The sequence below is a fragment of the Strix aluco genome, chromosome 4 (genome assembly GCF_031877795.1).
Source record: "Strix aluco isolate bStrAlu1 chromosome 4, bStrAlu1.hap1, whole genome shotgun sequence".
Lineage (NCBI taxonomy): Eukaryota > Metazoa > Chordata > Aves > Strigiformes > Strigidae > Strix > Strix aluco.
Window position 1 is genome coordinate 106,469,479 of NC_133934.1, and position 27,582 is coordinate 106,497,060.

General features: G+C 42.9%; 1 protein-coding gene across 1 annotated transcript in view; it reads left to right on the top strand.

The window, feature by feature from the left end:
• Positions 1 to 15,317: 15,317 nt before the first annotated feature.
• The window catches only part of ESRRB (estrogen related receptor beta), a 137,048-nt gene continuing 124,783 nt past the window's right edge, over positions 15,318 to 27,582 (top strand). Inside the window, exon 1 of the mRNA XM_074824796.1 lies at positions 15,318 to 15,681. Within this exon, the coding sequence (XP_074680897.1) occupies positions 15,680 to 15,681 (2 nt within the window). The 5' untranslated portion in view covers positions 15,318 to 15,679. The remainder of the gene's footprint in view (positions 15,682 to 27,582) is intronic.

Sequence of the window (27,582 nt, forward strand, 5' to 3'; positions counted from 1 at the left end):
ACCCATAGGTCCCAGACCAGGGCACTCTCCCAGTCAAGTGAGGGGTCCCAGGAGAGGGGGAGAGTGCTGGGGGGTGGGTGGGGGATCAGTCCTGCTGGGTCAGCAGAAACAAATTAAGCCAATACACTAGTCAGTGACTGGCCAGGGGACCAAAGGGCCAGGGGACCAAAGGGCCAGGGGACCAGAGGAGGGTGCCTGAGGCCAGGCAGGTTGCAAGGGCAGGGAGAGGGGGGTGCAGAATGCCTGAAGCTGCAGTGCCAGGGGGACTGGGGATATATCAGTGGGGCAGAGACATGCTGTCATCCTGCAGCTGGTGGGGAAATTGCACCAAGCGCTACTGTGCGCGCTGCTTGCTGACCTCTCCACATCACTCTCTGCTCCCTGCTCACTCCTATACCTGGCAGATGGAGGCACTGCCTTTGTTTTATGCTGTGACCCATGTCCTTTCTCCCAGGTACTGTGATTGTGCTGTACCTCCTGCCTGTTGTTAATGCCCAGACTATTCAGTCCCAATATCTAGGGTGTACTGTCCACTTCCTTCCCCCTGTAGTGCAACCATAGTCCCATTCTGCAGCCCTATTGCTCTGTTCTGCATCCAGCAGTGCTCCTTGCAGTCCTGACCGAGAGGTTAATAAAGACCTACTGCCTGAGTTACCTTTAGCTTTTATAAACCAAAAAATACAAACAGCATGTAAGCAGCATTCATTACCTTGCACGCCTTCAGCTGCTTATTGGATACACATCCCCCTCCCTCCAGCATCTCTCTCTTTTTTTTTTAATATGTTTTTTTTTAATTTGTTTTGATGAATGAGTGACAACCCTGACACCCGATTCGCTGAGATTAATAGAAACGACACAATATTTACGTCGCGCCGACGAGCAATTATCCTGCCATCTATCTTTGAGATTATCTTTCTGATTGAAAACTACTCATCCGTGTAATCGGAATTATTTGGAATTAGAAGGGAATTTATGGCCCCTCTCACTCTCCCTCCTATTTGCCTCTGTCTCCATCCTTCTTCCCCCTCCTTTAAGAGGGATCCTTCCTTCGTTCCTTCCATCCTTCTTTCAGCCTTGCGGATGGAAATGTGTGCTTCACTGTACAAGGCTTTGCTGTACAAGGATGGTTGGTTGTGGAGATGGGGGAGACTGGACAAGACTGTGTCCAGGCAGACACTGGGGACAGTGGGGATGAAATGAGGCTTGGACAGCAGCCAGGGGTTAAAAGGCTCTTCAGAAGGTGGCTGGCATGGAAAATGGACATGTGGAGTATGTGACACAGCGGAGGCTGAGCAATCAGTACTGCAGTGACAGAATAAGTGGAGGCACCTCGCTTATCTCCCTTCTTTATTCTGTTTTACAGTTCCTTCCTTATTACTGTTTTGAAGATGCCTTTCACTGGCCCACTGCTTAGTCAATGTGGTCCTTGTCCATTTATTTTGTCTAAATGCTTATCTGAAAGTATTTTTCCAGCTCGCTATGTGTAGAAGCATCCATGCTTGTGAGCTGCTGCTTGCTTGCTGTGAACCTTTCCATAGCTGCTGCTGGTGTTTCTGCTACTTCAGCAGTCTCTGGAGACAGCCTGCTGTCCTCCAATGTGTGGGATGGGGTCTCGCTTCAATACTGGTGTCCCCTAACACAGTGCTGTCTGTGTAGGATTTCTAGGAAATACTCTTGCTTATTTGTCATAGCCTTAAGATGCTGATAGGTGGTTTCTCACTGGGAAGAGCTCTGTCTTTTGCATTTTTTCAGAAATACCAGCATTTCCCACACTTTATTTATTTTTCATTCTTTTGCTGGCCTGTGATGCACAAGAATCAACTAGCCATGTTGTCTCAGGTCACCTCTAGAGGCAGGAGACACAACTCTTTCTTTCTGGCAATTCCAAGACAGGATAGCAAAATTCACATGTGCTCCCTCTCTTCTCTGGAAGCCCAACTCTGAACACAGTCCTTAGTGAAGCATTTCCTACCTTTCTTTTTCCTGTATGAAGACAGGAGTGGGACTATCCTACTACCTATAGAAAAAAATCTGTGCTGCAGATCAGTCAGCACCAAGAACTACTCCTCCTCTGTAGACACGCTTCAAAAACAGTGCTTGATTTTTTTTTTTTACAAGTGGTTGTGGGAGAAACAGTGAAGTGGATGTCAGGGGATGTCAAGCAGCAGAGACATTTTAAATGGATCTAGTAGCATCTGTGTCCTTTGAGAACCACAGCGTGGAAACGTCCTTGGTTCACGTGAATCCTGCTGGGGAATAGACAAGGGAAGCAATGTAGGTGTGTAAGCAAGTGCCATGTGCTGAAAGAGAGACACAGGCTGAGTGCTGAAGGAATTCAGCCTGAACTCAATTGCAAAGACACCAGCAAACATACAAGCCAGGCTGACAAAAATGCTTGATACAGAGAGCAGTGTAAACAGTTAATGACACAAGGATTTGCAAAAGGAAATGTGCTTTGAGGTACAATTGCTCTGTCAGCTCGAGAGATCTAGGCCCAGATGGGAATCCCAGATCCTTCCGCCCAGAAATACCCAATGTTGTTATTAATTAGTATGGAAATATTTTCCTTTCTTGAGAGAGGGATGTTGAATTGCCAGTGGGATACTGGGGGGATGGGTGTGTGTGTGAGTGGGGTAGGCTATCAAGGAACTATTAATTAGGTTACTTCCCACTGCTGTTGACATGCTGGGGAGGGGGCTTGTTTGTGGGCCAAAATAAAAAGGAAAGGGGAACAGAAAGACTGGGAATGAGAATGGAAAGCATAAGGAAAAAAAGCAGTTGCGGAGGACAAAGCACAGAGGCTGAAAGAAGATGTATGTGTAAAAAGACATTCCTAAGATTCCCAAAGCAGAAGATGGGAAGAACAAGAAACCAGGATATGGTTAGAACCAAAGAGGAAACTCTTTTGAGACAGCAGCAGCGTGGGTTGGACACAGCCACACAAGGACTGACTGATTCTCTACTGCCTTGTCACTGGTTTTGTTGTTCATACTTCCACAAACTTGGCACCAAAGCCTCCTCATGTCAGAGTAGTGATATTTTATGCCAACTGTTACTATGAAACAGGAGAGAATTTGGATGAGAAACTTCTGCAGTTGTAGGTTACCTTCCTTTGCTGGCTGGGTCTCTTACCCCCTTCCTTTGGAATGGGATCTTTATCATCTTTGATGAATAATCAAAAAATACTAATTGGAATTTTTCATTGGCTTTCTACATAATACTTCACCAACTTACTGCTTTTATCAAGGGCTCCTCGTGGTCTCTAGCTCTGTACTGCTGGTCATACTGTGTACAGCCCTGGGAGAGCCCAGACCAGCATCAAGTGATAGTGTAGCCCTGCATCTAAGCAGTAGGTGCTGCATTTACAGTTCTGAGAGAGTGCCAGAACAAGAAAGAGACAAGGAATGTGTGTGGCAGTATGAGTTAGAATAAGCAAAGGATCTATTCACAGAGGGCAAAGAAAACTGAGCAAGTGGGTTACCTAAAAATATCAGTGCAGGCTCCAGGCTCCCTTGCAGAGGGAAGAAATCAGTGCAGTTGTGATTATTCAGAGGAAGTGTTTCGGGTTTGCGAAGGGGGAGGAGTGGAGTGGTAAGACAAAGACATAGCACCGATACCTCATACGGGACCAACACAATCCAGACCTATTTATCCTGAGATCTGACTCTAGAGAACATATCTGTCTGCTGCATTTTCTTCCAAGAAAACTGTCTAGTAGGAAGTTGGATTCTGAGCATGCAGAGGACCTACCCAGCCTCCTTGGAGTAATAAAGCACAGAAGGAAAAAGCTATGCAGATTGCAGCCTACCATCATCAATTCAAATCCTCAAGTTCCCTAAGAGATCCAGAGCGAACAGAGGTGGTTTGAAACAGAGAAACTGATAAAAAGAGGGACTAAACCTACAAGGATAACTTGGCTTTCAATTCCAGGGGTTTGTGCACAACAGTGACAATTGATCAGCATGCAAAAGATTGCTGTTAGCCCATGCACATGTGCTGGGGGTCAAGGAAACTGTTGTCCCTAAATCTGCCACCAATCATAGAATCTAGGAGCACTCATGGAGCCCTTGCCTCCCTTCTTCCTATGCTACATGTAAGGCAGAGCAGGGTCAAGGTGGGATATACTCATCAGCAACGAGAGGTATGGCAGCACAAGGAGAGCGAAGCAGGATGAAGCTGAGCGCTGCGCAGGTGAGGGCTCCTGATTCCATATCCAGCTGGTTTTGGTTTAAAAGTGCAGTAGGGTTTGTTGTTTGGTTGGTTTTTTTGGTTGTTTTTGTTTTGTTTTGTTTTTAAAGAAAATGAAGTACAGATTATATTGCAATGTGTGTTCCTTAGAAAAAGAGCTTGCCAGTTTAACGCGAATTTATTGTTAGGCCTGCTTTTCTAAGGGAATACTGCATATGTGATTGCACTGGGTGAGTCTGTGTAACTTTTGAACCTGTTATCTAATTTCAAACACATTTTGCACCCAGTCAGAAGTCTGAAAGGTATTAAGTTCACGCAAGTTTCATGAAATAGGTGACAGGTAGAGGAGGAAGACCTTATTATTATCCCTTAGGGAAAGACTGCAGAATGAGCTCACTCTTAATAAGAGTCCAGGAAATCCACATGGAATGGGGACTGTCCAAATGCCCCAATTATAGAAGAGTTCAGTTGAGGCTCACATCTTACTGTGTGTGCATCAGAGGATCCATTGGTTGGTCAGTGCCTCTTGTAGATTCTCTAGTGACTAGTAAGGCATGAGCTTCCTTCTTTCTGGACATTCAAAATGCTGCTAATGCATGTGGATTCCCTGGAATTTAATAAGAGGTGAGTAACATCACAGCCTCAGTATAGTACAGTTAAAAAGCCAGTCAAACACAACAGAGAAAGCTATTGGAAACAAGGCATCTTTTTTTCAGGTACCTGAGAAGCCAATGCATACCCAAAATTTTCAGTAGAAGGTTCTTTCAGGAGGTAAGTTGAGGTGCAGATGTGAAATTGCTGATGTCTGTACTGACTGTATCTTCTGCCCTCTAGCTTATGTGTTCCCCAGTTTTCATCATATTAGACTGAGTACTGGTTTCACTGTGATTTTGGATCTCAGTATAGTTAAACTGGTACAGTTCTGGCATGAATATTACTTTGGTATGACATACTTAGTTCAGCATAGCTTCTTTGGAGATGTAAGCTAGACTAACATAAATGTGGTTATAGTTATATAACTTTGTTCAGTGCAGTATTCTTATGAAATAATTCCTGTGAAGTAGGATAGTCACATTTATAGAAAAATGATGTGGGCAAGGCCTCAAATTACAAAGTATTTGCAGTAGAGATCATATTTGCATATTTACATATGCGTGGTGTTTAGTGTCAAAGGGCCCAGGTTCTGAATGCTGCTTATAATAATAATAATAATAACAATAACATAAAAGGGTTACAAGTCTGGCTGGGGAGTCACCACTGTGTGTCTGTAATTAGTTGTAGGAAAAATTATCTGGCATCTGGAAACACAAACTAATTCTCAGAGATGAACAGTAACTATGTAGTCATCTCTGTCATGGCACAGCCTTAATGACATTTTTGCAGGGAACTTCCTTACTTTTTGCTTGCTCTGTACCCTGAAATAAAGGTAATGGCTGAAGGGATTTTGTTTGCAATCTTGCCATTACGTGGGACCACTGAGGCTGTCCATCTTCATGACTCACTTAACAATGTTTGCAGGTAGCATTTTACAAGCATAATGTAGCAATGCAGAAGCAGTTTCTCTGCACAGACTCTCACATTCTGAAGAAGGAGGTGAAACAAGAATTTGCGTTTAGGGAGAACCTGACTGAAGAAATCACCTTTGAAGAGGGGAATCAATGAGCAGTTTGGGACAGGGGGCTGCTTCCTGATATTGCGGCTTTCAGTGTCAAGTCTTGTTTGCTCTTTGATTAAAGTTTTCTGGAGTGAGTAACAATTTCTCCCAATTACTGCCACCACTCAGAACAATAGTAGTTAACATAGAAGACTTCCAAATAATTCCTCCAAAACTCAGCTTTTTGTTAAATTTCATAAAAGAATGACTGAGCTTTAGGAAAGTGTCTTCTTGGGGAATTTGCTGATATAGCCAAGAAATGTGAAATGCCCTATGGTTACAACCAGCAGTCCACCTGCCTCCAAATTAGAGCCTTGCATTCTGCCTGGATGTGAACTAGTGACCAGTGAGGAAGTGAAGAATAAAATAACTTTTTTTAAACATAAACTGTTTTCTTTGGAAACTTAAGTAGAAGATGTGAAAAAATTCTGCGGGCTATACATTTTCTAACATCCCATTTCTACAAATTTCAAAATGTGACTTGTGTCATCTGATAATGTGGCAAAAAGAAACTTCTCTGGAAGAATGACGCAGATGTAGCACAACAACTCTGGAGAGCAGGCTTCCAAAGAGCAGAAGGCAGCCTATCCTGCAAGGGGTTTCACCAGGTGAATGAATCCCAGGATCTCATGGCAAGGTACATGATGTATTCAAGAGAGAGAGGTTCTGTTCTTGTCTATACTACTTCAGGTGTATTTACAGGAGAGCACCATGCAGTGATAACTCAGCTTAGATACAGTCTCATGGTGCTCTCCATTTGAATTAATATAGCCTGGTTCTCATCTGGATATGAAGTCTGTATGAATGAGGCTATCTTTCTGCCAAAATCCTAAACAGCTCATTCAGAGCATGCTGAGGTAGCCCTGTATATCTCTGTTTTGTTGACATACCCTTATTTGCTGTGTGACATAAAAATGGGGCTGCTTCTCTTGGAGTTTCTGTTACCTGGCTGCAAAGTGCTCTGATGCTGCTGCCCTGCCTCACAAAGACGCAGAGGGCTGAATCCACAACTTCTTGCACAGAGCTTAAGCACAGAGGTACTTAAGGTTGCTTTAGCACAGAGGTGCTAAAGAAAGGTTGTGATTTCATGGTGTGGTGGGTTTTTTTTTTTTTCCAAGCTTGTAAGCACAGGAGAGCTGTGTTGTACATGGCACATCAGGGAAGAAGCTACCGTGATTGCTTCAGATCTTCCTCTCTGTGCTCAGTGGGGAGTCGCAGCCAGGCCGAGTGTGTGTGAGGCCATGCCCGTGACACATTCCTCGAGGGAGGGGACTGGTGAGAAGCTGGGCCTCACCTCCCAGCAGCAGCAGGGCCTTAGGCAGAAGTGATGGAAGGGACTGGTTATTCCAGGCAAGGACAGGTCCAGGTGTGGCAAGAGCACAGACTAAAGCAGCAGCAAGGAACTGAACAACCAAATGTCTGCATCTGAAACACGGACTCGACAGAAACCTTCCTCAAGCAGCTGTTTCCACGGGGCTTTGGGTAAATCCACTTGAGCTTAAGAATTTGACAGATTTTTTTTTTTCCCTTTCGTCACTCTTAAGCCTCAGTGAATGTGACATTTGTTTACATGGAGTAGGTGGGGGGTGGGGAGGAGGTGGGAAGGATGGAGGGCAATATAGCTTGCTATAGACTGTACTATACCTGAGCTCCAGCTCAGGGTCCAGCAGCTTTGAATATCTTTGGTGAACTGCAGAGCACTTTGTCCCCAGAAGCAGCCCATAGGTCTTCCAGGAGCGCAGCGGGGGTGGGGGCAGGCACCATGTGGTCCCCACCAGGGCCTCAAAGGCATTGCAAGGGGAATACTGTCTGTGGCACATGCCGACTGTCAGTAGAGAAACTGTTGGGTTTTTGGCTCCTTCTCAGCCTGGAGGGCTGTTGGCTGGCAGCATGTAGCTCCGGCTGGCTGAGGGGGCAGTTGTGAGGTGCCTGAGCACCAGACACATTATCCTGGCCCTCCTGGGCACTGCCACCTCTCTGCTGGGACTGTGCGTGTGGCTCTTCCTTCATGTCCTCCCAGTGCAAAGCATCCTGAGACCAAATCCTGAGTGGCTGAAACAAGTAGTAAAGCTCGGCAGCAGCACATATGGCCCTTGCAGCTTGTCCCTTCTGTGTGTGCTGTAGCTTTGCTCCTTCGTCTCGGATGAGCTCAGTGCCATAGAGCTGAGTTTCTGACTGCCTGGGGAGTTGAGGAAGGGAACACTAAATCCTTTTGCAAAACCCTTCTTTTTTTGCAAATATGGGTAACTACATTTAAAGAAAAGGCTCCTGCCCTTTTTCTCTTCCCTCTCTCTGCTTTCTTGGAGAGGAAATGCTTTGAGTTTTGAGGTGCTCCAGACTGCAGGGTGGGAAGGATCTGGGTTGGGAGAGCTTTCAGAGGTGACTGGAAGCACTGAAGAAGGACTTGAGGTGACGGGGTGAGGAGGCCAAGGAGACTGCAGCAGAATTGCAGTGAAGAGGGAGAAACCACCTCATTTATTGTTAAGATGAAGCTGAGCCAAAGTTCAGCAGAACTTGCTATGGTTAGCCTGAAGAGAGACAAGGAAGGGGGGATTTTACCTGGTCTGTGCCTCTTCAGCACATTACAAGGGCTTAAAGCTCTCTGACAAGGGCCTGGCAGCCACAGAGTGGGCTCAGAAGTTATTTTAGATGGCACAGAGCTGAGAGGCATTAGCTGGAAATGTGGATCCCAGTTCCCCTTGGGGTGCAAGTGAACCTTGCCATAGCTTTATGTGTTGGAGAGGCTTCTGTGAGGGTAATGTTTAGCCTGCCATTTCGTGTTTGATTTACCCACAGTGAGGGAGCGATATTACGGTGGCAGAACTTCACTGCCAGCAAGGGAATTGAGGCAGGCATCTGCATACACATTGCCATGGCTGTGAAAGTCATGTGTGCCCTTAAGTGCCTCCCAAATACATTGGTTTAATTCCCTCATCAGTCAGGAGTTGTAGGTAGGGTTTTGGTGTGATCTGTGTGGGAGAATAGTCTCTCCCACAGTAATGAGACAGTTCCCAGTACTGTTCAGGGTTATTTTTGGTGGCCTGTCTCCTTCTACCCATCCCTGTGGTGTATCCTGCCTGGCACAGGAGCCCTTCTGGAGTCAGCCAGAGATCAGCTGGCTGGGAGCACTTGCTTGCCTGGGTCTCAGGTGCAGAGGGAGAGCTACTGAACAAAGCAGATTTTTTTTAACCTGTTGTGAGATACTGTGGTGAGCTGACCTTGGCCAGCTGTGAGCTGCCATTCCTTCAGGAAATATCCACCTGCTCTACCACAGTCTCCAGGAGCTGCAGGGGACTGCTCCAGCACCTGGAGTGCCTCCTCCCCTCCTTCTGCTCTGACCTGGTTGTCTGTGGGGCCGTTTCTCACTCCTCACTGCCTGTGTGGTGTTTTCTGTCCTTTCTTAAACACATTTTTCCCCGGGCGCCGCCATCTTGGCTGAGAGGCTCAGCTGTGCCCTGTGGTGGAGCCGTTGGAGCCCCTCACAGGGGCCGCCCTGCAGCCACCACAGGCCAGCACCTCACCACAGACACCCGATGTGGATACGCTGAGTGACACCTGTCTAATGGTATTTTGACAGGGATCAAAAAGAGCTGTGCCTTCTCCTTCAGACCTGTGAGAGTCCCAACTTCAGGGCAGGGGTAAGGGCTCTTCAGACGCTTGACTGAGAGCTGTAGCCTTGACTAGGAGATGAGGCAGGGCAGGAGATCAGTGGTATTGCTTTGGAGAGGGCTCACGAGGGGCCCACTGCAGAATTTCTCTTTACTTACATCCTTACTTTAGAGCGTGGCACCTCACTTTCCTCTGAGAGCTCTGCTGGGTTGTGCTGACCTGCAGGCATGTCTTCAGTGGGGATGGGTCAGGCAAGCAGCCCTGAAACCACCCAGCTTGCACGTGAAGGGCTTCTGGAAAGACTTATTCCTCATCTGCGTGTCTGCAGCCAGGAACACCCCTTTCCTTTGAGGAACTGCACCAGTTATTTGCCTTCATTTTTATTTTTTTAAAAATATCTTCTAATTGAGCAAGACACACAATCAAAGATTATGGAGCCTCTCCTTGGAGAGGGGAAAAGGGAGCCATAATAACCCTCCCTAACACATGCATTTGGAAAAACAGTGATGATTTTTCTGGGGAGCTGAGCTAACAGTCTGGCTGCAAAGAGTTTAGATCTGGAGCCAGGCATCATGGTTAGGCTCATCTGTGGTTATAATATACTTGTTTGAGGTTTGTAGAAGTTGTCTGAAGGAATCTGAATTAAAAACAAATCAAAAACAAAAACCCAAAGGGAACTTGTTTCTGGCAATACTGGTCCCTATTTGATCTGGCACAAGAACTGGTTTAAATCTCACTTTGTCTTCCTTCTCCTGCTATCAAAATTGCTACAAGCTTTATTATGATAGTTACCATACTTCCTCTCCCTCCCCACCATGGCCAAGGTCACTGAGAACATGAAACAGTATCTCTTGCCTGAAGCTGACCTTAGTAGGCTGCAGGGCTGCTTTGAGATTTCTGTGAGTGCACAGCTAATGCCCTGCCAGCACAGGTGTGGACTTGCTGGTGCTAAACAAGGTCCTAAAGAAGTGGTACAACAACAGCAATGAGTTTCTGCAAAGCATCTGCAACAAATTGAAAGCGCAAAAGGTGCCTGCGTCAAATGATGGAGTGGACAGCCCAGCGTTGGTGAAACGTGTTGCAATGTGCAATTGGAAGAAGACGATGGTGTTTTCCAGAGAGAGAATATCATGGTTACACAATTTAGGCAGGAGTACATGTAAGAAGTCTTATTCTGTTTTGTTGCTTTTTGCTGAGTGTAAACACAGAAGAACTTTTAGGCAAATGCTCCACATTAGAAGCGGAAGTTTAGGAGGGATCTAAATGAGGTAAGGGTAGAAGGACTGTGTTATCATACTGTACGTGATGGAATGGCAAAGGCTGCATGTTTAATGCAGCATATAATTGTCCTCGTGCTTGCAGGCATCAGTTAAACCCTTACAGATTTTATTTCTGTGTGAATGTGTGAAACTGAATGCTTGCCTTGCAGTCTCTGAATGCACTCTGGTATGTGTTTTGTTGCTCAGGCCAAACCATTTTTCATTAATATATTGTTATTACTGGTGGACTCAGAAAAACAAGGGAGAGTAGCATTCTTCTGTGCTTGCTCTTGTTCTTGTTAAAGCCAATGGCATAACCTCTGCTGACCAGCCACAGATGGTGCCTCTCCACAGCCTAACTCTGCAAATAGATATGCCAGGTGAAGACTTTTCTCTGCCCACAGCTCTGAAAATGGAAAAATAGATTTGGGTGCTGCCTAATCCAGGAAAGTTCCTTAGTCCTAACCTGACGAGCTTTGCTTGAAGCTGTTTAGAAAGTTTTTGCAGGTTCCCTTCTGCCAAAGAGCTTTTGTAGTCCTAATCTCCAGATGGCAGGCAACTGAAGGGTAATAATGTCTTTAGCCAGAATGGCTAAATCTGGTAGGGAACTTCTGTTAAAATCTTAGTCCTTTTCACATTCCTGAAAAATAATAAAATATATAGGAGCTAAAGAAGGAACAAAGTTTACAAGTGTATTAACTGAGTAGTGTGACTTTCCCTGGTCGTGACAGAGACTTGACAAGGCAGCATGCCATGCACCATCCTGGAGAGTACATGAAAGAAATGGATGCAGATGTATGGACTTTGGGTACAGTGTGTGCCAAAATATATCCTGCTGTGGATATTGGCTGCACAGAAAAAGAACGTTGAAGTAATATGAAGTTTGCAGCATTAAAATCAAATAAGGAAATAAACCAGCTAAATTCCTAGAAATAATATCAACATTTCCCTCATGAGCATTTGCTGTTTTTCAGAGTACATGCTTTGTATCAAAATTCACAGTATATTTAACTACCTGTTAAAGCAGATTTAAGAGTCATACTATGTGTGTCAAGCATCCAGAAGAGCGTTGCTACTCGAACTTTTCCTTTTGTTTATCTTTTATTCCTTATCTAGTTATTTTCACAGTCTTGGAAGAGGGTTTTTTTTGATGTTCATTTTCTTTATCTGAAAAGAGTTATCATTTTATAGTATCTTTTTTGGTGTTGAAGTAGCCCCTGTTTGAAATCTGTGCAATTCACACCTCACTAAATCCAGCATGGTACTAACGCAGCTGTCTTGGAATTTTGGGTTTGTGAGACTCTTTCAAAGTAGCGTGAGTCTGCTGAAGAAACTTGTTTGTTGTGTTTTATAGTTACTCTTCTTAGTTTGTGGCTAGCCTTGGAAACTGCAGAGCTACTTTCAGTTTATCTTTTATATTCGTATCTGCATTTCCTGATATAAAAGCAGCAGTGGTTCTGAGCTCTAAACTTATGGCACATAAATCAGATGTGTACTGAAGCATCCTAAGGCTCACGGGAGAAGGGGCAAAGATTATCTGTGTGGTTTAATGTGTGGGTGGGGAATTGGAAGATTCCATTGATAGGACCAGTATTTTCAAGCTTCAACTGGTTTTGCTGTGTCCCTGTCTAGAAGGGTAGCTAAGAATTTTTGGTTTTGTCATTAGAAGGGAAGGGTATTTTGCATTCTTCTATGTTAGCAGTTGAGCAAATTCTTCCCAGATTTGTATGTGCAAAGCTCAAACTCTTTGTGTTTGAAGAAAATTAAGCAAATCTGAGACTGAAGTGCAGGCTTATGAGAAAAATGGCCCTAGCAAGAAACATTAAAAAAAATACCTTCTCAAACAACAAGTAGAAAAGATGGTAAAGCTGCACTTGCACTTTACAATGTCTTCTACTTGGGAGCCAAAGAGTTGAGCCTTTATCCAGTCTACAAGTCACTGATGTTGATCTTTTTTTGTTTGGGTTTTTTTGATGTATTGAGGGTGCTTTTGAAATCTTCTGGCATTATTTTTGCAGTGTTTTGAAGTGGGCATTTAGTCTCGTTGCCTCTACTGTTGGTTTCTTTCCCTGCCTTACCCTGAGTCTGGAGGCTGGAATTCAATGGTGTTTGTGCATAGGGGTGCTGACAGTGGGGATAGGGGACTTGTTTGAAGCTTTACCTAAAGCAGATCTTCTCTGGATTGCTGGGTAGCCCAGTGGGGAGCAACTAAGATCATACATCCTGCTGTCTAAAGGCAGAGAGGAAGGATAGAGGAAAGCTGACCCCATTCAAGGTTCATCCATACTAGCTGACTGTGGCATGCTGGCAAGTCCTCATCCCTTTATCCTCCAGGCAGAAAGTGGAAGGATGGGAGACTAATGTATGCTCAGGTCTTGCTCTGCTGTGGATATGGGATTCCAATGATAAGCACTGGACCTGAGAACTGAATAGAGCTTCCTAACTACCTGATTGAGATGTGCCCAAAGTGTCCTCATGATTTAGACTACATCATGGGATTTCCCTGGGCTTCAGTTTGGCCTATGGCAATGTAATGGGGCAGGAATGATGCTGTTCTATACCACAGAAAGCTTAATGGAGTAGTGTTTGAAGAACTTCAGATGTCAGCAATACAGAACAGCAAAGAACAGTCTGTTAGTGGTAACACGTTCAGGAGCTATGTGACTAGGCCTTTGTTAAAGCTGAATTTTTCAAAGGCGGCTGTTGGATTTAGGTGCCCCTGTTTTAGCACCTTGATCTGCCAATGCCTCAGCCTGATTATTCCATGTACTGAGCTTCTAAAATTCCTTCCGATGGCAATGGGAAGTGTAAAATGTTTTACAGCTCTCAATATTGAAGCCTAAAACGTCTTGTACTAGCCAGGCCAAATGAGAGGGCAGAAATTAAAAATTTTCTTTGTTTGGTCAGGTAATTATTTATCTGAGATCTGATTCAGCTGGGTGAAGGTGCAGGACCAGAATCTGGCAGGGAATTGAAGGTGTGTTTCTACACTGGAACTCAGTCTGTCAGATACTTTTCTTTTTTCCCTTCTTCATTTGTAGGTCTTCATCTGTACATATTAAAGTGCTTTAAAGTGCAGTGTTAAGTATTATCTCTGCTTTTTTAAAGCTGGGGGATATGCAGCAGTGGTAAAGTGACAAGCCAGACTTCACACAGGACAGTAGCTGAACTGAGGAAAATGTCTAAATGTTATGAGTCTTTGCCCAGTGCTTCATCAGGTCCCTGTCCTGCGAGAAGGGCATTTTTTTGAAAAACTCATTGACTAGATCTTACCATCTTAGACACAAAGTATATTGACAAGAGGTGAATTATGCGTGCAGCAGGATTTTGCCCAAAAAAAGGAAATTACTTTATCTTCCCACATAATCAATAGCTGCAGCTGAACTGAGACCTTGGCTATGATGTGGTGGGTCCTTGCCTGGCTTTAGGATAGCTGCTCCCGTTGAACTAACTTTCTTTACTCCAGCAAGAGCAGCAGCTGCAGTGCAGTGTAGACGTGCCTAAACTAGCATAAATAGTTGAGGTACTGTTAGCCACTGAGCCAAAGAACCATGGAGTTCAGCATGGGCTTGGTGCCTGAGGATTTTATCCTGCTCTTTATGAGTTCAGCATTTCTTTACCATCTCAGCTCAAGCAAGCCTAGCAATATGTTGAGAAGAAGGCTGGTGGATCTGGTACTCTGTCTGCACTAGTACTTTTGCCTGCAGAGCTCAGCATGGTGCTAGGGATGATTGTAGGAGATACTGCCAAAGGTAGCAGTCTAGCAAAAGCTGTTTTGCCTCTCTCTGCCTACTGTTCTCCCTCTTCTTCCCCACCCTTCCCCTGGTATTCATCAGGAGCTGCCTTGCCTTTGAGTACATCTGCTATGAAACTGCATAGCCATTAAGGTTCTAGAGATCATTGATATCTAGGAGTTGGCAAAGGCTTGGAGAACCAGCTGCCTCCTGGAGAAGCTTTTGGCCTTGCCTGACTGTATCTCTAACAGGAGAACCTGTAGAGGTTAGATACGGAAGAATCCAGGACCATTACCCCTATGTCTATTCATGGAGACCAGGGCAGAAACATTCTTGATGTGTTCTCTCAAGTCATTGCCCAGATGGTGGGCTCCCAGCTCAGCCTCTGCAAAAGAGCTGTTCTGATACCTGTAACTCATCAGTTTTCTTCTGGCAGTCAAGGACATGAGCAGGAATGACAGTTCAGGTCCTTGAGAACTAAGTAACTTCTGCTGAGTCAATAGGGGAGGTACCATCAATGCCCTCAGTTTTGTTTTCAGGAACAGACTCATCAAATAGTGTTTGTGTGCAGATACCCTAAGTAGACTGCCGAGCTGTTAAACTGCTAACCTACCCCCTAGCCCTAGTTTATTCTGCAGTAGAAATACAAGCACACCTGGACCAACACCCAGGACTCAACTCTGAACTCCCCTCTCATTTGGTCAGAATCCCTGACTTGTTTTTAAAATGGCATTTATTTTTGTTAAATTGCAAAAGAGTTGGATGCAGTCTGCCAGTTGTGCTTTCCCTCTCCTCTGTGCACTGAATTTTGTTCATTTGCTTTACATGCCTCAAGTTGCTGTAATGCTGCTGGGAAAGTAATTGCCTTGCACTTTCTCTTTCTGATGCCCACGGGTGACTGTGGGGGACTCCTCCCTGGGCACAGTGCAGAGTTAAAAGCCCAGCTTTTGCTGCTTTGCTTAAGACCTGGTTATTTCTTTTTTTTTTTTCTTTCTTTCTTTTTTTTTTTTTTTTTTTTTTTTTGTCAGCTGCCTGTTATATCAATCACAGAGCTGGGATCTATTTATAGGTTGGGACTCGGAGTACTGTGTCCTAGTCACAAAGAGAGGCAGAGACGCAGAGGGGACTGTCGGCTGGTGCAGGCGGAACCAAAAGATATTTAATCAGCAATTAGAAACACCTGAGGGCAAGGGAAATTCTACTCCAGCCTTGAGCTTCATCTCTCAGCCTGCAGCATGTAAGTAGCGAACTTCTACCTTTTATTGCATTTATGAGGTTGTTTTTTGTTTGGGTTTTTTTTAATCCAAATGTTGCTCTACACCAATCCTTTTATCTGGGATAAAAATTATGGTAGCATCTCAATATGGTTAAAGGTTGGGTTTTTTTTTTTTCTATTTTCACACTGTCAAAGGAAGGTCAGTGTGACCCACAAGGAGAGGAGTTAATTCAGAACTTTGTAGAAATCAGGCAATTCCACTATTTGAGAGTGGCTTTTTCCTCTGGAAATAAGCAAATGAAAGTTTGAGTGGAACAGTTTTGTTTTGGGAATAGAAACGGTCAGGTTTGCTGGCATTCCAAAAAGGTCAATGTATAACGTAACTCTGCTTAAGGGCTTACCAAGGACAGGTGCTATTTATCCCATGCTGGTAAAGGCAAACCTGGAAACTTCAGCAGTCCTGTCTTAAAAGAACCAAGTGACACCCTTTTCGTCTACTAAAAAAAACCCCATCCCCCCCCCCCCCCAGCTTCATATCAAACTTTCTGTTAGCAGGGACATGAAATTAAATTTTGCTTTTACTGCATGCATTTATCATTGAGCAGTTGTTGTTTCTTTAATTTTAAAAGTCCCAAAGCAACTGAAGTCTCTTCAATGACAAAAGAGGGGTGCAGGTCTTTGTAAAGTTGGCACGGTGGCAATCAAAGAAGGAACTTACTCTCTCATCGCCAACAAGCTATTTGCTTTAAAGCAGCCAAAATGCAAAATGTTTGAATAATGATATATTTTTTGAGTAGTTTTGTTAACAGGAATATGAAGAGAAGGAAGACAATAATTGTTTTTTTATTAATAGCTTTTAGCATAACATTTTTGTCAAAACACAAAGAGGTTTTTCTTGTTTCATATTTTTGCCTCAGAGGTTTGGGTTATATCTTCTACAAAATTTAGTTTTTATATTTATTTTTAAATATAGAAAAATTTCCTTGATTTTTTTGCATTTATAATGTCTACCCCCCAAAATGACAATATTACACTTTTTAATTTCGGTATGTTAAGTTTTTTGGTATAAATTTCTCATGAAATATATGTTGAAAAACTTTTTCCCATACAAGATACCATTTTTGAAAGTAACAACAAATAAAATGCAGCTAAACTTAAAATAATTTGAAGGAACAAGTGTCTAATAAAAATAGAATAATAAAACCAGAGCTGTTTCACAGTTAAAATATCAAGTCCTAAGAAATGCATGATAGCTGAATTGCTTGGACTGACTGTAGAAATAGGTGACAAATAGGCTTGTTCTTTAGTTCTTTATTTTGCTTTTCTTTGATGTACATTTTATAATACTGAAAGTTTTTAACTTAAGTTCTAGGAACCAAAAAATACTGACTACAAATTAATTCTTTCTACATTTGCAACCACTGATATAAATACTCCATGTTTCAGTTAGAATTCTAGATATAAGGAAGGCTTTTATGACAATATGGATAAACACGTGAATTTACATACACAAATAACGCCCAAAATGATCAGTACAATACACCGCTTGCTATGAAGCTCCCCTCCCCCCAGATAAAACAAAACTGTCAGGCTAACCGTTCTCATCATAGGAAGCTTTATTTTGATTATTAAGGCTTTTTGCTTTACTTAAAAATGAATGTATTTAAATTATTTCAGTCCCTTTTCTGTTTGTTTTGGCATGATGTTACATTTATTGCCTCTCTGTGACAATGCAACATTATTGTGTAATAAAGGGAGAGCAGATTTTCTGAAAGGCATTAAAAAAATAAAATTGCTGACTCTGTAACTAACAAAGAATCTATCATATAGCTGGTCTGAGGTCCCCCTAAAAATTGAAAAACAAGAGACATCACTTGAAAAATAAAAATTGAATCTTTTTCTTCCCTACACAAACAGAATTATCAGCATGACTACACTTGGGAATTACTGCAAAAACTCATTTACTATACATTTTTGCAGAAATCCAGGCATTCCCAAAGAAGTCCTCCAAGTATAAGCTAGAAAAGATTTAGTCTTAGGAATTTGTTTGGATTGTTCAATAGTTGTGACCACCTAATTGCTGAACTTTATCCTTCTCTTTCAACTGCATGTGGGTCTTTTCCCCTGTTAAAGCTGCCATATCTTTTTATTACTGCATTTGGAAAAAATAACCAAGTATCTACTGTCCTGTAGCATACCAATCAATGGTTTATGGAACCACTTTTATTTGGAGGGAGGGTGGGAGTTATGTGTGGTTAGAAGAAAGACTTTGATGCATTATGTGGAAGGAAGTCTTTGTTATATAGTTTCTGCTTCACTAATGTTTCATGTTTTGTGGACTAAGCACCTGTCAACCTCCAAACGGACTTATTCTACACGGTGTAGTTTGTCACAGGGCTGTTGCATGATTTTTTTTTTGTAATTTCTTACAAAAAACAGACATCTTTTGTTTCATCCTAGTTTATTTGTTTCTTTGACTGCAAAGCAATGATTGACATGCAGATTTCTTCACGCCCCTCCTTTCATTGCTGAGTATGACATCTCTTGGGAATTATAAATAAAATCTGTGCCAAAGCGGCTGCACAGGTGTCTGGAGTACAGCATGCTCAGGTGTCTAGCTGTAAATCCCTGAGAATATGGAGTAAACACCAGCAGGAAGAAAAAGACTCTTCTTGCAACAGTTCTGTGTATTTAGGGGCCTTCTGAATAAAACCCCCAAAGCCAGCAGCCAGTTATTAAAGATTGTGTAGCTATCTCTCTCTCTTGCTCTCTCTTACCTCTTTTATCGCTTCACCTGTACATCTGTCCATCTGTTTCTCATCTCTCTATTTTTACATTTCATTATGCTATGCTTGCTCTCCCGCTCTCTTCTTTTCCTTTCCTGAAGACACATTTCTATCTGGCACAGAAAATAAACTCAGATTGCGGGTAGTTATGTTAATCTAATTCAATCCTCTGTGGGTTAGGAGTGAAATTCTAATAGTGGAGCTGTTGAGGGCTTTTTTGTTAATGGCTTGGGGATTACATTGAGTTAAAGGCTCATTTCCTAATCAAACAGAGAGGGAGAGAGTGACTCCGAATATTTATGAGTCTCCCAGCGCGAGTTAAACATTGAACTCCAAAAGCAGGATTTCAGTGCTGCAGAAAGAGTTAAAACCCCTCAGGGCTGCTGTGGAGAGGGGGGGAAAAAAAAAAAAAGGAAACCAGTTAAGCCATCAGCATTTTCAACTGCTGTATAACTTCAGTTTGGTGAGAGAAAATAATCATCTCGCAGAGCTAAAATGGAAACTGTAGCAAGATATTTAAAACAAAGTCAAGTGATGCTTCAAAAAGGCTCTTCTTTAGTGAAGCAGGATACACGCAGTGCATGCAGAAGCCTAATAGAAACTCCAAATAAATACTCTTCTAAATGAGAAGGATTGGAGGGTGGGCTGCCTTTTTATTATTAGTGCTTGGAAGACCCGATTTAATTTTTTAATACTTTTTATTTTTGGTTCTACTTAACTCTTGGGTAACCTTTTCTTAAAAAAAAAAAAAAAAAAAAAAAAGAAGTATGGATGGGCCAATATCTAAATTGTTCTACTTCTGTTCTGCAGACTGGTATCTTTTGAGGCATTTTTTCTGTCCTTCAGTTTAGCTGGAGTCTTGCATCAAATAGTCTAGTTGGAGAACTGGATTCGCTGTCACAGGAATGATTGACCAAATTAATGCCTGATTGCTTTTGTGATGAGTTCATCATACATGCTTGGGTAGACCCTGCTGTTGGCTGAAAAAGAGCAGGCCTGCCCGCCTGCAGCAAGCAGAGGACCTCTATGTTGCTAAGGCCTGGTGTGTTGTGAACTAGCCAACAATAGGCTTTTTTGCCCTGAGCTTGGACTTAGAAAATCTGTCTGCAGCAAGGTGAACTGCACAAAATCAAGACTGTACCCAATCCTGCCTCTCTTCTGTAAAGAGGTCCTGAAAAAGAATGGGGATAAACATCAGAAACTGCTGTCTTCTGACACATGGCCAAATCATATGTCCATGTTCCTCAGTTTCCCTGACTGTAAAATGATACATGTCTGCCATCAAAAGTACTCCAAGATCTAGAGAGAACAAGCTTATATAAATCCCAAATGGCTGGTTTGCCCATGGCAAAAACTACAAATCAGACACAGGTGCATAGATTGAAAACAAGAGGCTTTTGTGCTGGCAACAAGAGTTACCACACTTTGCTTTTTTTGCCTTTTTAAACAACAACAAAAAAAAATTTGGTACAAGCCACCAAAACGGTTTTCTGATTGTGGTAAGACAAGCAGGTAGAAGGCTAACTTACTTCTAGTATAATGTTCAATGGTGTTGTCCTACACACTAGGTCTAAATTAGGTTTTGGTGACTCTTGGTAAGATGAAGCTCCAGGTTTATTACTCAAAAGTGGTAAACTTTGGCTAAAAAAGTAAGTTACTGTTTCATTCTGGAGCCATGTGTATCAATGGTCATCATGTATACACTGAATTCGATGTTTTTGCTGACATGTCTATCTGGGTGCAGCACCTTGAGGTAAGAATTGGCACCTTGCCCTAGTTTAAAAATTATTTAAAACTGCGACCTGATGTGAATGCCTGAGGCCCCTTTCTCTTTGTGCTCTGTGCCTGGACCTGCTGAGGAGAGCACCATCAGCTAGAGTGTACTTTATTAAATGCATTTGAAATACATAATAATTGTTTTCTTTCCCTCTAATAACTCACACCCACAGCAGATCACTTTGAGACAGGAGCTTTCTGTGGCTGAGCTGAACACTGTATAACATTTTTTTCCTGCCTTCCTCCCCATCCCAGTTTCCTTTCTGTTTGCCTCAGCCTTTTCCTCTCCTATACTATTCTGCTGTGGCCATGGCCTAGCAGTTTATACTTAGATTTCCCCTGCTGACCTTTCAGGCAAAATACTCTTCTTTCTCTTCTTTTTGTCCTTTCCAGTGCTATGCTGAACCCTGTGAATGACCTGCTGCTGTTTACCCTGAAGGTGGCCACATTTCAGTGCAGCTTTGCCTGACATATGTACAGTTTATGAAGAACTGGGGAACTAAAAACTGATTTTCGACTTTTCCACAAGCTACATAGAAAGCTACTGTGTTCTTGTTGCCCTCCATGCATGCCACAAGTGCTTAAAAAATTATTTTATAGTAGTGTAGGAATTTCAGGGAAGGAACTACTGTGACTTTTTAAACTTTTAAAGCACACAGTTTAGTTGGCATGATGACTTGAAAGTAATGACAGTTTTAAAGTCTCAGGACTCCTGAAAGTCTCTAGAAAAAGAGCCGTGCCTTTAGGGGAAATTACCTTTTCTAATGAGATAAAATTTGCAACTAAATCTTGTTATTTGGATACTGGAAAGCATATGCCCAGCATGTATGAGAGGGAAGCATAAGTGGCTATTTTTATGCATTAAAAAGTTGCTGCCCTTTCCTTTCCCTCAACCATGTGAGATGTGAATGATCCTGCTCACAAGAGTTTCACGCTGCTCTCAGAATGGATTCTCTTTCTCTTCATAATTGTGTTTGCTGGACCAGCAGGAAATGTACTCCAGAAGTTCTTGTTTCCCCAGCCTCCTGTGATCACCTCTTTGTAGTAGGCCCGAGCAAATGACCAATAACTGTATACTAAAACATAGGCATTTCATCAACATCCCTCTAAAGGTCACAGAACCTAGAGGGTGACTTTCTGGATGAGAAGAGGGAAGGTACATCTGCTACCAGGCTTGCCAGACAGCTTGCTTTGTTTGCTTTGTTCTCCATCCTCAGGACTTTCTTTTCCCACAGGTCTCCTGAGCTTTTTAAAGTTGCAGTTACTCCCATTGGCAACTCTTTCTACTGCTTCCCTTGAAATAAGAAGTTCTTCCCTGTTTCATCATGTGCCCATGGCCTAGTACAGGAGATTTCAACCTTTCTCTGTTGGTGATGTGAACTCATGTAGGTTGGTGAACTCATGTGAATATGATTTTTTCGGTCATACTTTTGGATCCACAGTCTGTAGCGCTGAGGGTATGGCAGCACTCAAGTTATAACCGTTAGCTAATGCTGTCTTGGGAAGGACAGCAAGGATTTTGTGAGTGAAACATAGGCTAGGAAGGGATACCTTGCATCAGCATCCTCTCTAATGCTTCGCCCAAAAGTCATTTTAGGAGCCTATCCGAAGCCCCACTGCTTTTTTGGTGGAAACTTCTGTGTACAGCTTAAATGTATTCATGGCCAATCTTTATACCAAGCTGTTTGTTTCACTGTTGTTCTTAAATTCCAGCACTGACACAGACTCCCTGTTCAGTCTAAGGTGAGTCTCTTTGCTGATGTGATGTGTTTTGCCCATCTTAAATGGGATTCCTGTTTGGCTGTTCTCTGTGATCTATGGAGAATTGCATGATCACAACAAAAAGCTTTGTGTTACTGCAGGCTCTGAGTACAGTCCTGTGTTTTGCCTCCGGTAGCCCCTATTCCCTTTTTTACATTGCAAATAATCACATGATTCTTCCATTCTTCCTGAGCTTTCTCCCATCCCTCTTACTCTCTTTTTGCTATATAGGATTAAACTTAGTTTTGTGTGTCTCTAAATAGGGTCTGCTCTTGTGACTCTGTTATGACTGTCCATGCCATCTACTGCTTATGCAGCTCCCTTCTGTCACCTGGTGCTCTGGGAGTGCCTTATACTCCCTGCATAGAGAAGTAGTGGGGGATAGAGAGCTATGATTTCTTTGGGACCCTCTATCCCATACAAAGAAATCAGATGCAAGGATGCCTTCACGTGCTCGAAGGGCGGTATATAGACATGTTATTTCTGTGCTGAAGTAATGGGCCATACCTGTCTGCAATACCATGTTCACCTGACTACCTTACTTCCAGCTCTGTAGTCTCTTCTGGCACATGGGCTCATGGAATGTGTGTTTAAGGAGGACAGAATTAATGGAGCTGCTGCTATGTTTGTGAAGGGTTAAATGATGGGGGGTGAGAGCCACAGAATCTCCTGGGGAATAAGGACTAGCCAGAAGAATTGATTGTCTTGGCTTATTGATCCTTCAGGAAACAGCACTGAAGTGATAATGCTGTTCCTGCCACTTTGAGGCACTTTGTACCAGCAACATTCTCTGTTTACCTAGGATTGCGCAAAGGAAGAGCTGCTCTGTTGCTAACCCATTCCAGAAAAAACCCGGTGCTAGACATGTGTTGAGTTTACCACTTGTCTGTCTGCTCCCAGGGAGAGGTGCATGAGCAGAGAGGTAGCTCAGCAAGTGTTATTATTTTATAGTGCTTAATGGGGATTGGCTGCAAATGGTAGTTTGTGAGTTACTATACTGAGTCCTTGCTGGCAGTTGTCTTGGTCTGTAGCATTCTGTGAAGTCTCAGGCTATCCTGTCACAGGGTAACCACCTCTCACATCCTTTTCCCTCCCTTCCCCTTTCTGACCAATTGGCAGTCACCCCCCAGGTTGGTCTTGCTTGTAAGTTCAGAGTGATTGAGTGCTTTTGATCCTGTGAGCCCAATGCTAACTTCTAGCCACCTTTGTGGGCTGATGGGGGGTAGATGATAAAACATCCCACCTGCTTTGCACTGAAGCTCCAAACCTGCCCTGAGAAGCCAGGCATTTCTTTCTGGCCTCAGGGTGACAGAGGGAGAAACACCCATCTGCTATGGGAGCTACTGAGGAAGCAGTGCTTTTTGTCTGCTCATCTGCACCACCCCTATAGATGCATGAAATGTCCAAAGAGCACAGCATGCAGAATGTCAGCCCTAAGGATCTTGGGTGCTTCTGTAGCCATGGGCCTGCGAGGGGTGGGGGGGCATATGTTCCTGCCTGTTTCTGGGCTCTCAGTTGTCCTTGTAGCAACTGGCTGGGGAAGCCCTCACACTGTTGCTCCTGAGGCTCCAGTTGAAATCAGCTGATGAACTGAGCTTGGCTCACACCGTTAGCTGGACCATTGCTAATAACTGCAAGATTTGGACTCTCACCTGTAGAAATAAGAGCAGCTTGCTCATCATGGTCCCAATCTCCTTTTCTCTCTGCTTTGTACTTGTACGTGCTTTGCACCCTTTCTCTTTCTGGATGTGGTGTTGTGCTTTGAGGAATCTCAGGCAGGTCTCTGCAGCTTCCCATAGCCAGGTCAGAAGGCCAGGAAAGCTTGGGACCGTTTGGAGGGTATTGCAAAATCTTGGACAAAGCCAGGAGGGCCAAAAAGCTATTGTGAAATGCTTCTTTATGAAGTTAGGCCAGTTTATATATAGAGATATGCAAATAACTTAGAGTCATTTAATAATTACCGTATATATAATTTCTATACTTCATCCTCTTTGATGTTGCTGACAACTTTACTGCTGTACTTGATGTTTGACTTTACATCTTCACTATGTGAAAGCAAATGATGAGAAAAATTGCAGTTTTGTTTTAAAAATAAAAGTGTCTAGACCACAAGGTTTCAGGGAACGACAAAAATACAATGCCAACTATCTTTCTTTTTTTTTTTAAAAAAAAGGGGGTGATAAGAATAACCACCAATGTATCATATAGAATATAATTATGTTTGTTTTGGGATTTGATCAGTAGTTGAACATTTGAGGCTCACAATACTGGGTTTAATATAGTAGGTAACATTGTGTATTATGTAATGTAAAATTATTATCTACTTCTTAATAAATCTCATGCTGTGACTGTTCCACTTCTTTTTAACGAGCTCTCAGACTATGGTTAGCAGTTGTACTGGCAGCTTTGGCTGTTGCTTCCATTTTGTCCTCATTGTTTGCATCATGACATATTCCGTACTGCTGGGGCTGCTACATTTAACCATGAGACAGCTTCTGCCAGAAAGAGCTTCCAATCTGATTCAAGACAAGAGACTACCAGGGTGTAGAGTCAGTCATGAAGTCTGTGGGTAGAAGAAAGATGAGGGTAACCCAGATAGGAACTTGTGGTAAGATATTGCTGAAAGTATGGCTTGTTTGGAGCACAAGTGGCTTTACTTGCTGTGCACTTAACTAATAAGACAACGAAAAAAGTGTATAGGCCTTTATTTTGCTGCATAAAACCTGCCTAATTCTTTGCTTTGCAAAATTAGCACTTCCACTTTCTTAGCTAAGAGCTCTGCTACATGTTCTCGGTATCTTCGTACTTGCACATGTGTTTTCCCCCTTTTTTCAAGGGGGAATACTGTAGTCATCAGTTTCGATACTGTAGTCATCATTTTCTCTTTTAAAAAGTGCTTTAAATAAACCAAAAGAAGTATTTCTTCACATAACACAAAATTAAACTGAGGGATTTATTGGCCTTTGCGTCATTCAGTGGCAAAGTTATGGATGGATTCGAAAAGATATCAAGGAATTTATGGAACATGTGGACTCATCAGTGGCAAGTACACATTATGGTCTAGAGGGAACAGCCGAAGCCACAGGCTGCCAAGATACTGACTGTGAGGTCTGCAAAAGTGTAGCAAGGTGAAGAGCAGGGAAAACATTCTCCTTTCTTATAGTCTTTCCCTGAGCGTGTGTTAGTGCTTGATATCAGAGATAGAATATGGGACTAAGTGACTGCCTAACTTGACCTGGCATAGCTCTCCTCACAGCTTCTCTTGCAACTGGAACCAGTGTTGTCACTCTTTGCAGATAGCTGAATTACTTGTTTACACAATACTCTGTTGCAGATGTGCAGTATCTGTATTTTGGGGTACCTGATCTTGCTTACCCTGAATGTTTTTGTAATGTTACAGGCAGTGTTTCTAAAGCTGTGAAAGTCCCTAGGATAGATAAGATGTGCCACTGTGAAAGTAGCAGTGAAGACAAGAATGCAGCCAGGGAGTGAGACTGAGCTAAGCAGAAATGATGCTTCCTGAATTTATCCTTTCTGACTGGTACTGTTCCTTCCCACTGACTGGGTGGCTCTTGCAGGACAGAAGTAGGCCCAAAGGGAAAGCACCAACAGGTTAGAGGATGCTTTCAGGCATGTTCAAGACCATGTTATGCAGCAGCTGTGAGTTTGTTTCAATATATGACATCCTCTGCTCTGCAATGCATAGGTCTGCAGAAGGTTTATCACCTGATGAATTTTGGTTTGGTGGTTTGTTGAGTCAGAAGACCATTGCATTGCTGTATCACCAGTTGGTGAGGGTTTCTTGAAGTAAATGGGCACTACATTATAATGCCCAGCAGGGCCTTTGCCATGCTGATACTTGTTCCTTGTAACTTTGACAATAGTTTCTGGTTTCATCTTTCTCATCTGTGAGTGAGGGGCACTGATGTGTCTGCAGTACCTTCCTTCTGCAGTTGAGCATCTGGGAACACCTTCCTAGGTTTTACCTGACAGAGGAGGTATTTGGACAAGAACAAGATACTTTGCTTTTAAGATGAGAGTCCTGTGTAAGAAAGAGGAAGGACCACAAGCATTTGTGCACTCAGTTATACAGACCAGCCTGCTTCTTGCATGACACCTACCCTGTGAGCCCAGAATACTGAAAAAGTGCCTTGTTATCTGTTGAAAACTGTAGCTTGGTGTTTTGGCTTTTTTTCCCCAGGATTTCATGGGACTTCCTCAATGCAGCCATCTGTAAACTTGTAGTTGTAAACCTGTGTAAACTTGGAAGCTGTCTCGTGTAGTTTTGCTGCTTAATGTATGTCTTCAGTAAAACATGAGTGCCTTGAGTCTTCTGAGCAAATTTACTTTCATGGCCCAGAATTCACTTCTGTAGTGAGAGGACAGCTCTGCATTACATCTTGGAAGCTAGAAGAGGCCAGGCAAGGGACAACAGTGCCTCCTATCTTGCTTCAAATGTAGATTGTAATCTTTTGCACATTTCTTCAGTACTTTGCATTGGTAGATACTGACCCACATAGGAATCAACACCAAAATCTCTTACACTGAAGTTCTGATAAGCACTCAGACCTGAAAAACTCATGACAGGCCTGGAGTGGGAACCGTGCTAGTTTTAGCTCTCCGTCCCAACCAGAAACATTCCCAATTTTCCTTTTTGTTTTGAGCCCATCAATAATGTGGGGCAATTATGTGACTATGAAGACTGATCTGGTATTGTACACATCTTTCTGTACCATTTTCTATTTAAAAGCAGAGCCAAGCAGGAATTTATGCTGCTGGTTTCACGTTCATCTGAGAACTGCTGCAACTTTGGTAAAGGCACGTATCTGCAGAGAGAGGACTCGAGTTGCTAATTTGACTGTAGGAGTTTATTTCTGGAATGCAGCAGTGTTTCACCAACGGAGCAGCTGTCCTGGAAACACTTACCACATGGGGTCATTTTCTTCTCTGTGTGTAATCGACAAAGCCACCCCAGTTAATCTGAATCCTTTTAAGTCTCCTAAACTAGACCACAGGGAGTGCAGAGAGGTCTACAGGACTCTGACCTCCTTCACTTCCTTTTCCTATCATTAGGGAAGAAAAAATACTCCCATGCTTAAATGTCCCTTAAAGGGGAAGCCTATAATCTTTTCTGAGTATGGAAGACTGCTTCTGTCAGTAATATGCTGATCTGGGGGGATGTGTTGGTTCTCCATTTTCTATGGATATTTTGTGATAGTAGCTACACCTCTTCTAAGTTTACCAGCTATTCCAGGTTATGCAATCACAGCAGTCAGAGGTGGGAAAAGTTTCTTGGGTTATTTAATTCTTTTTTGTCTGTTTGATTTGCTTTGCTTGCACAGCTTTATTCCATCCCTGTTCACTTCTGGGGTGACAGTTCCACAACTCAATTCCTTCTGCTATGAGAGAAATTTTCCTGGCTATTCAGTTTAAATTATTTCTTCGTTTCTTTTCTTTTTTCTCCCTAGTTCTCTCTGATGTTGCCCAGGTCCTTCCTCACTGTTTCCACTCAATACTTTTTGGATGTAAGTCCTGTCCCTAAATCCTCCTTGCTTCCAGTAGGCTCTATGGTTTTTTCCTCCTGCTACAACCTTGTATC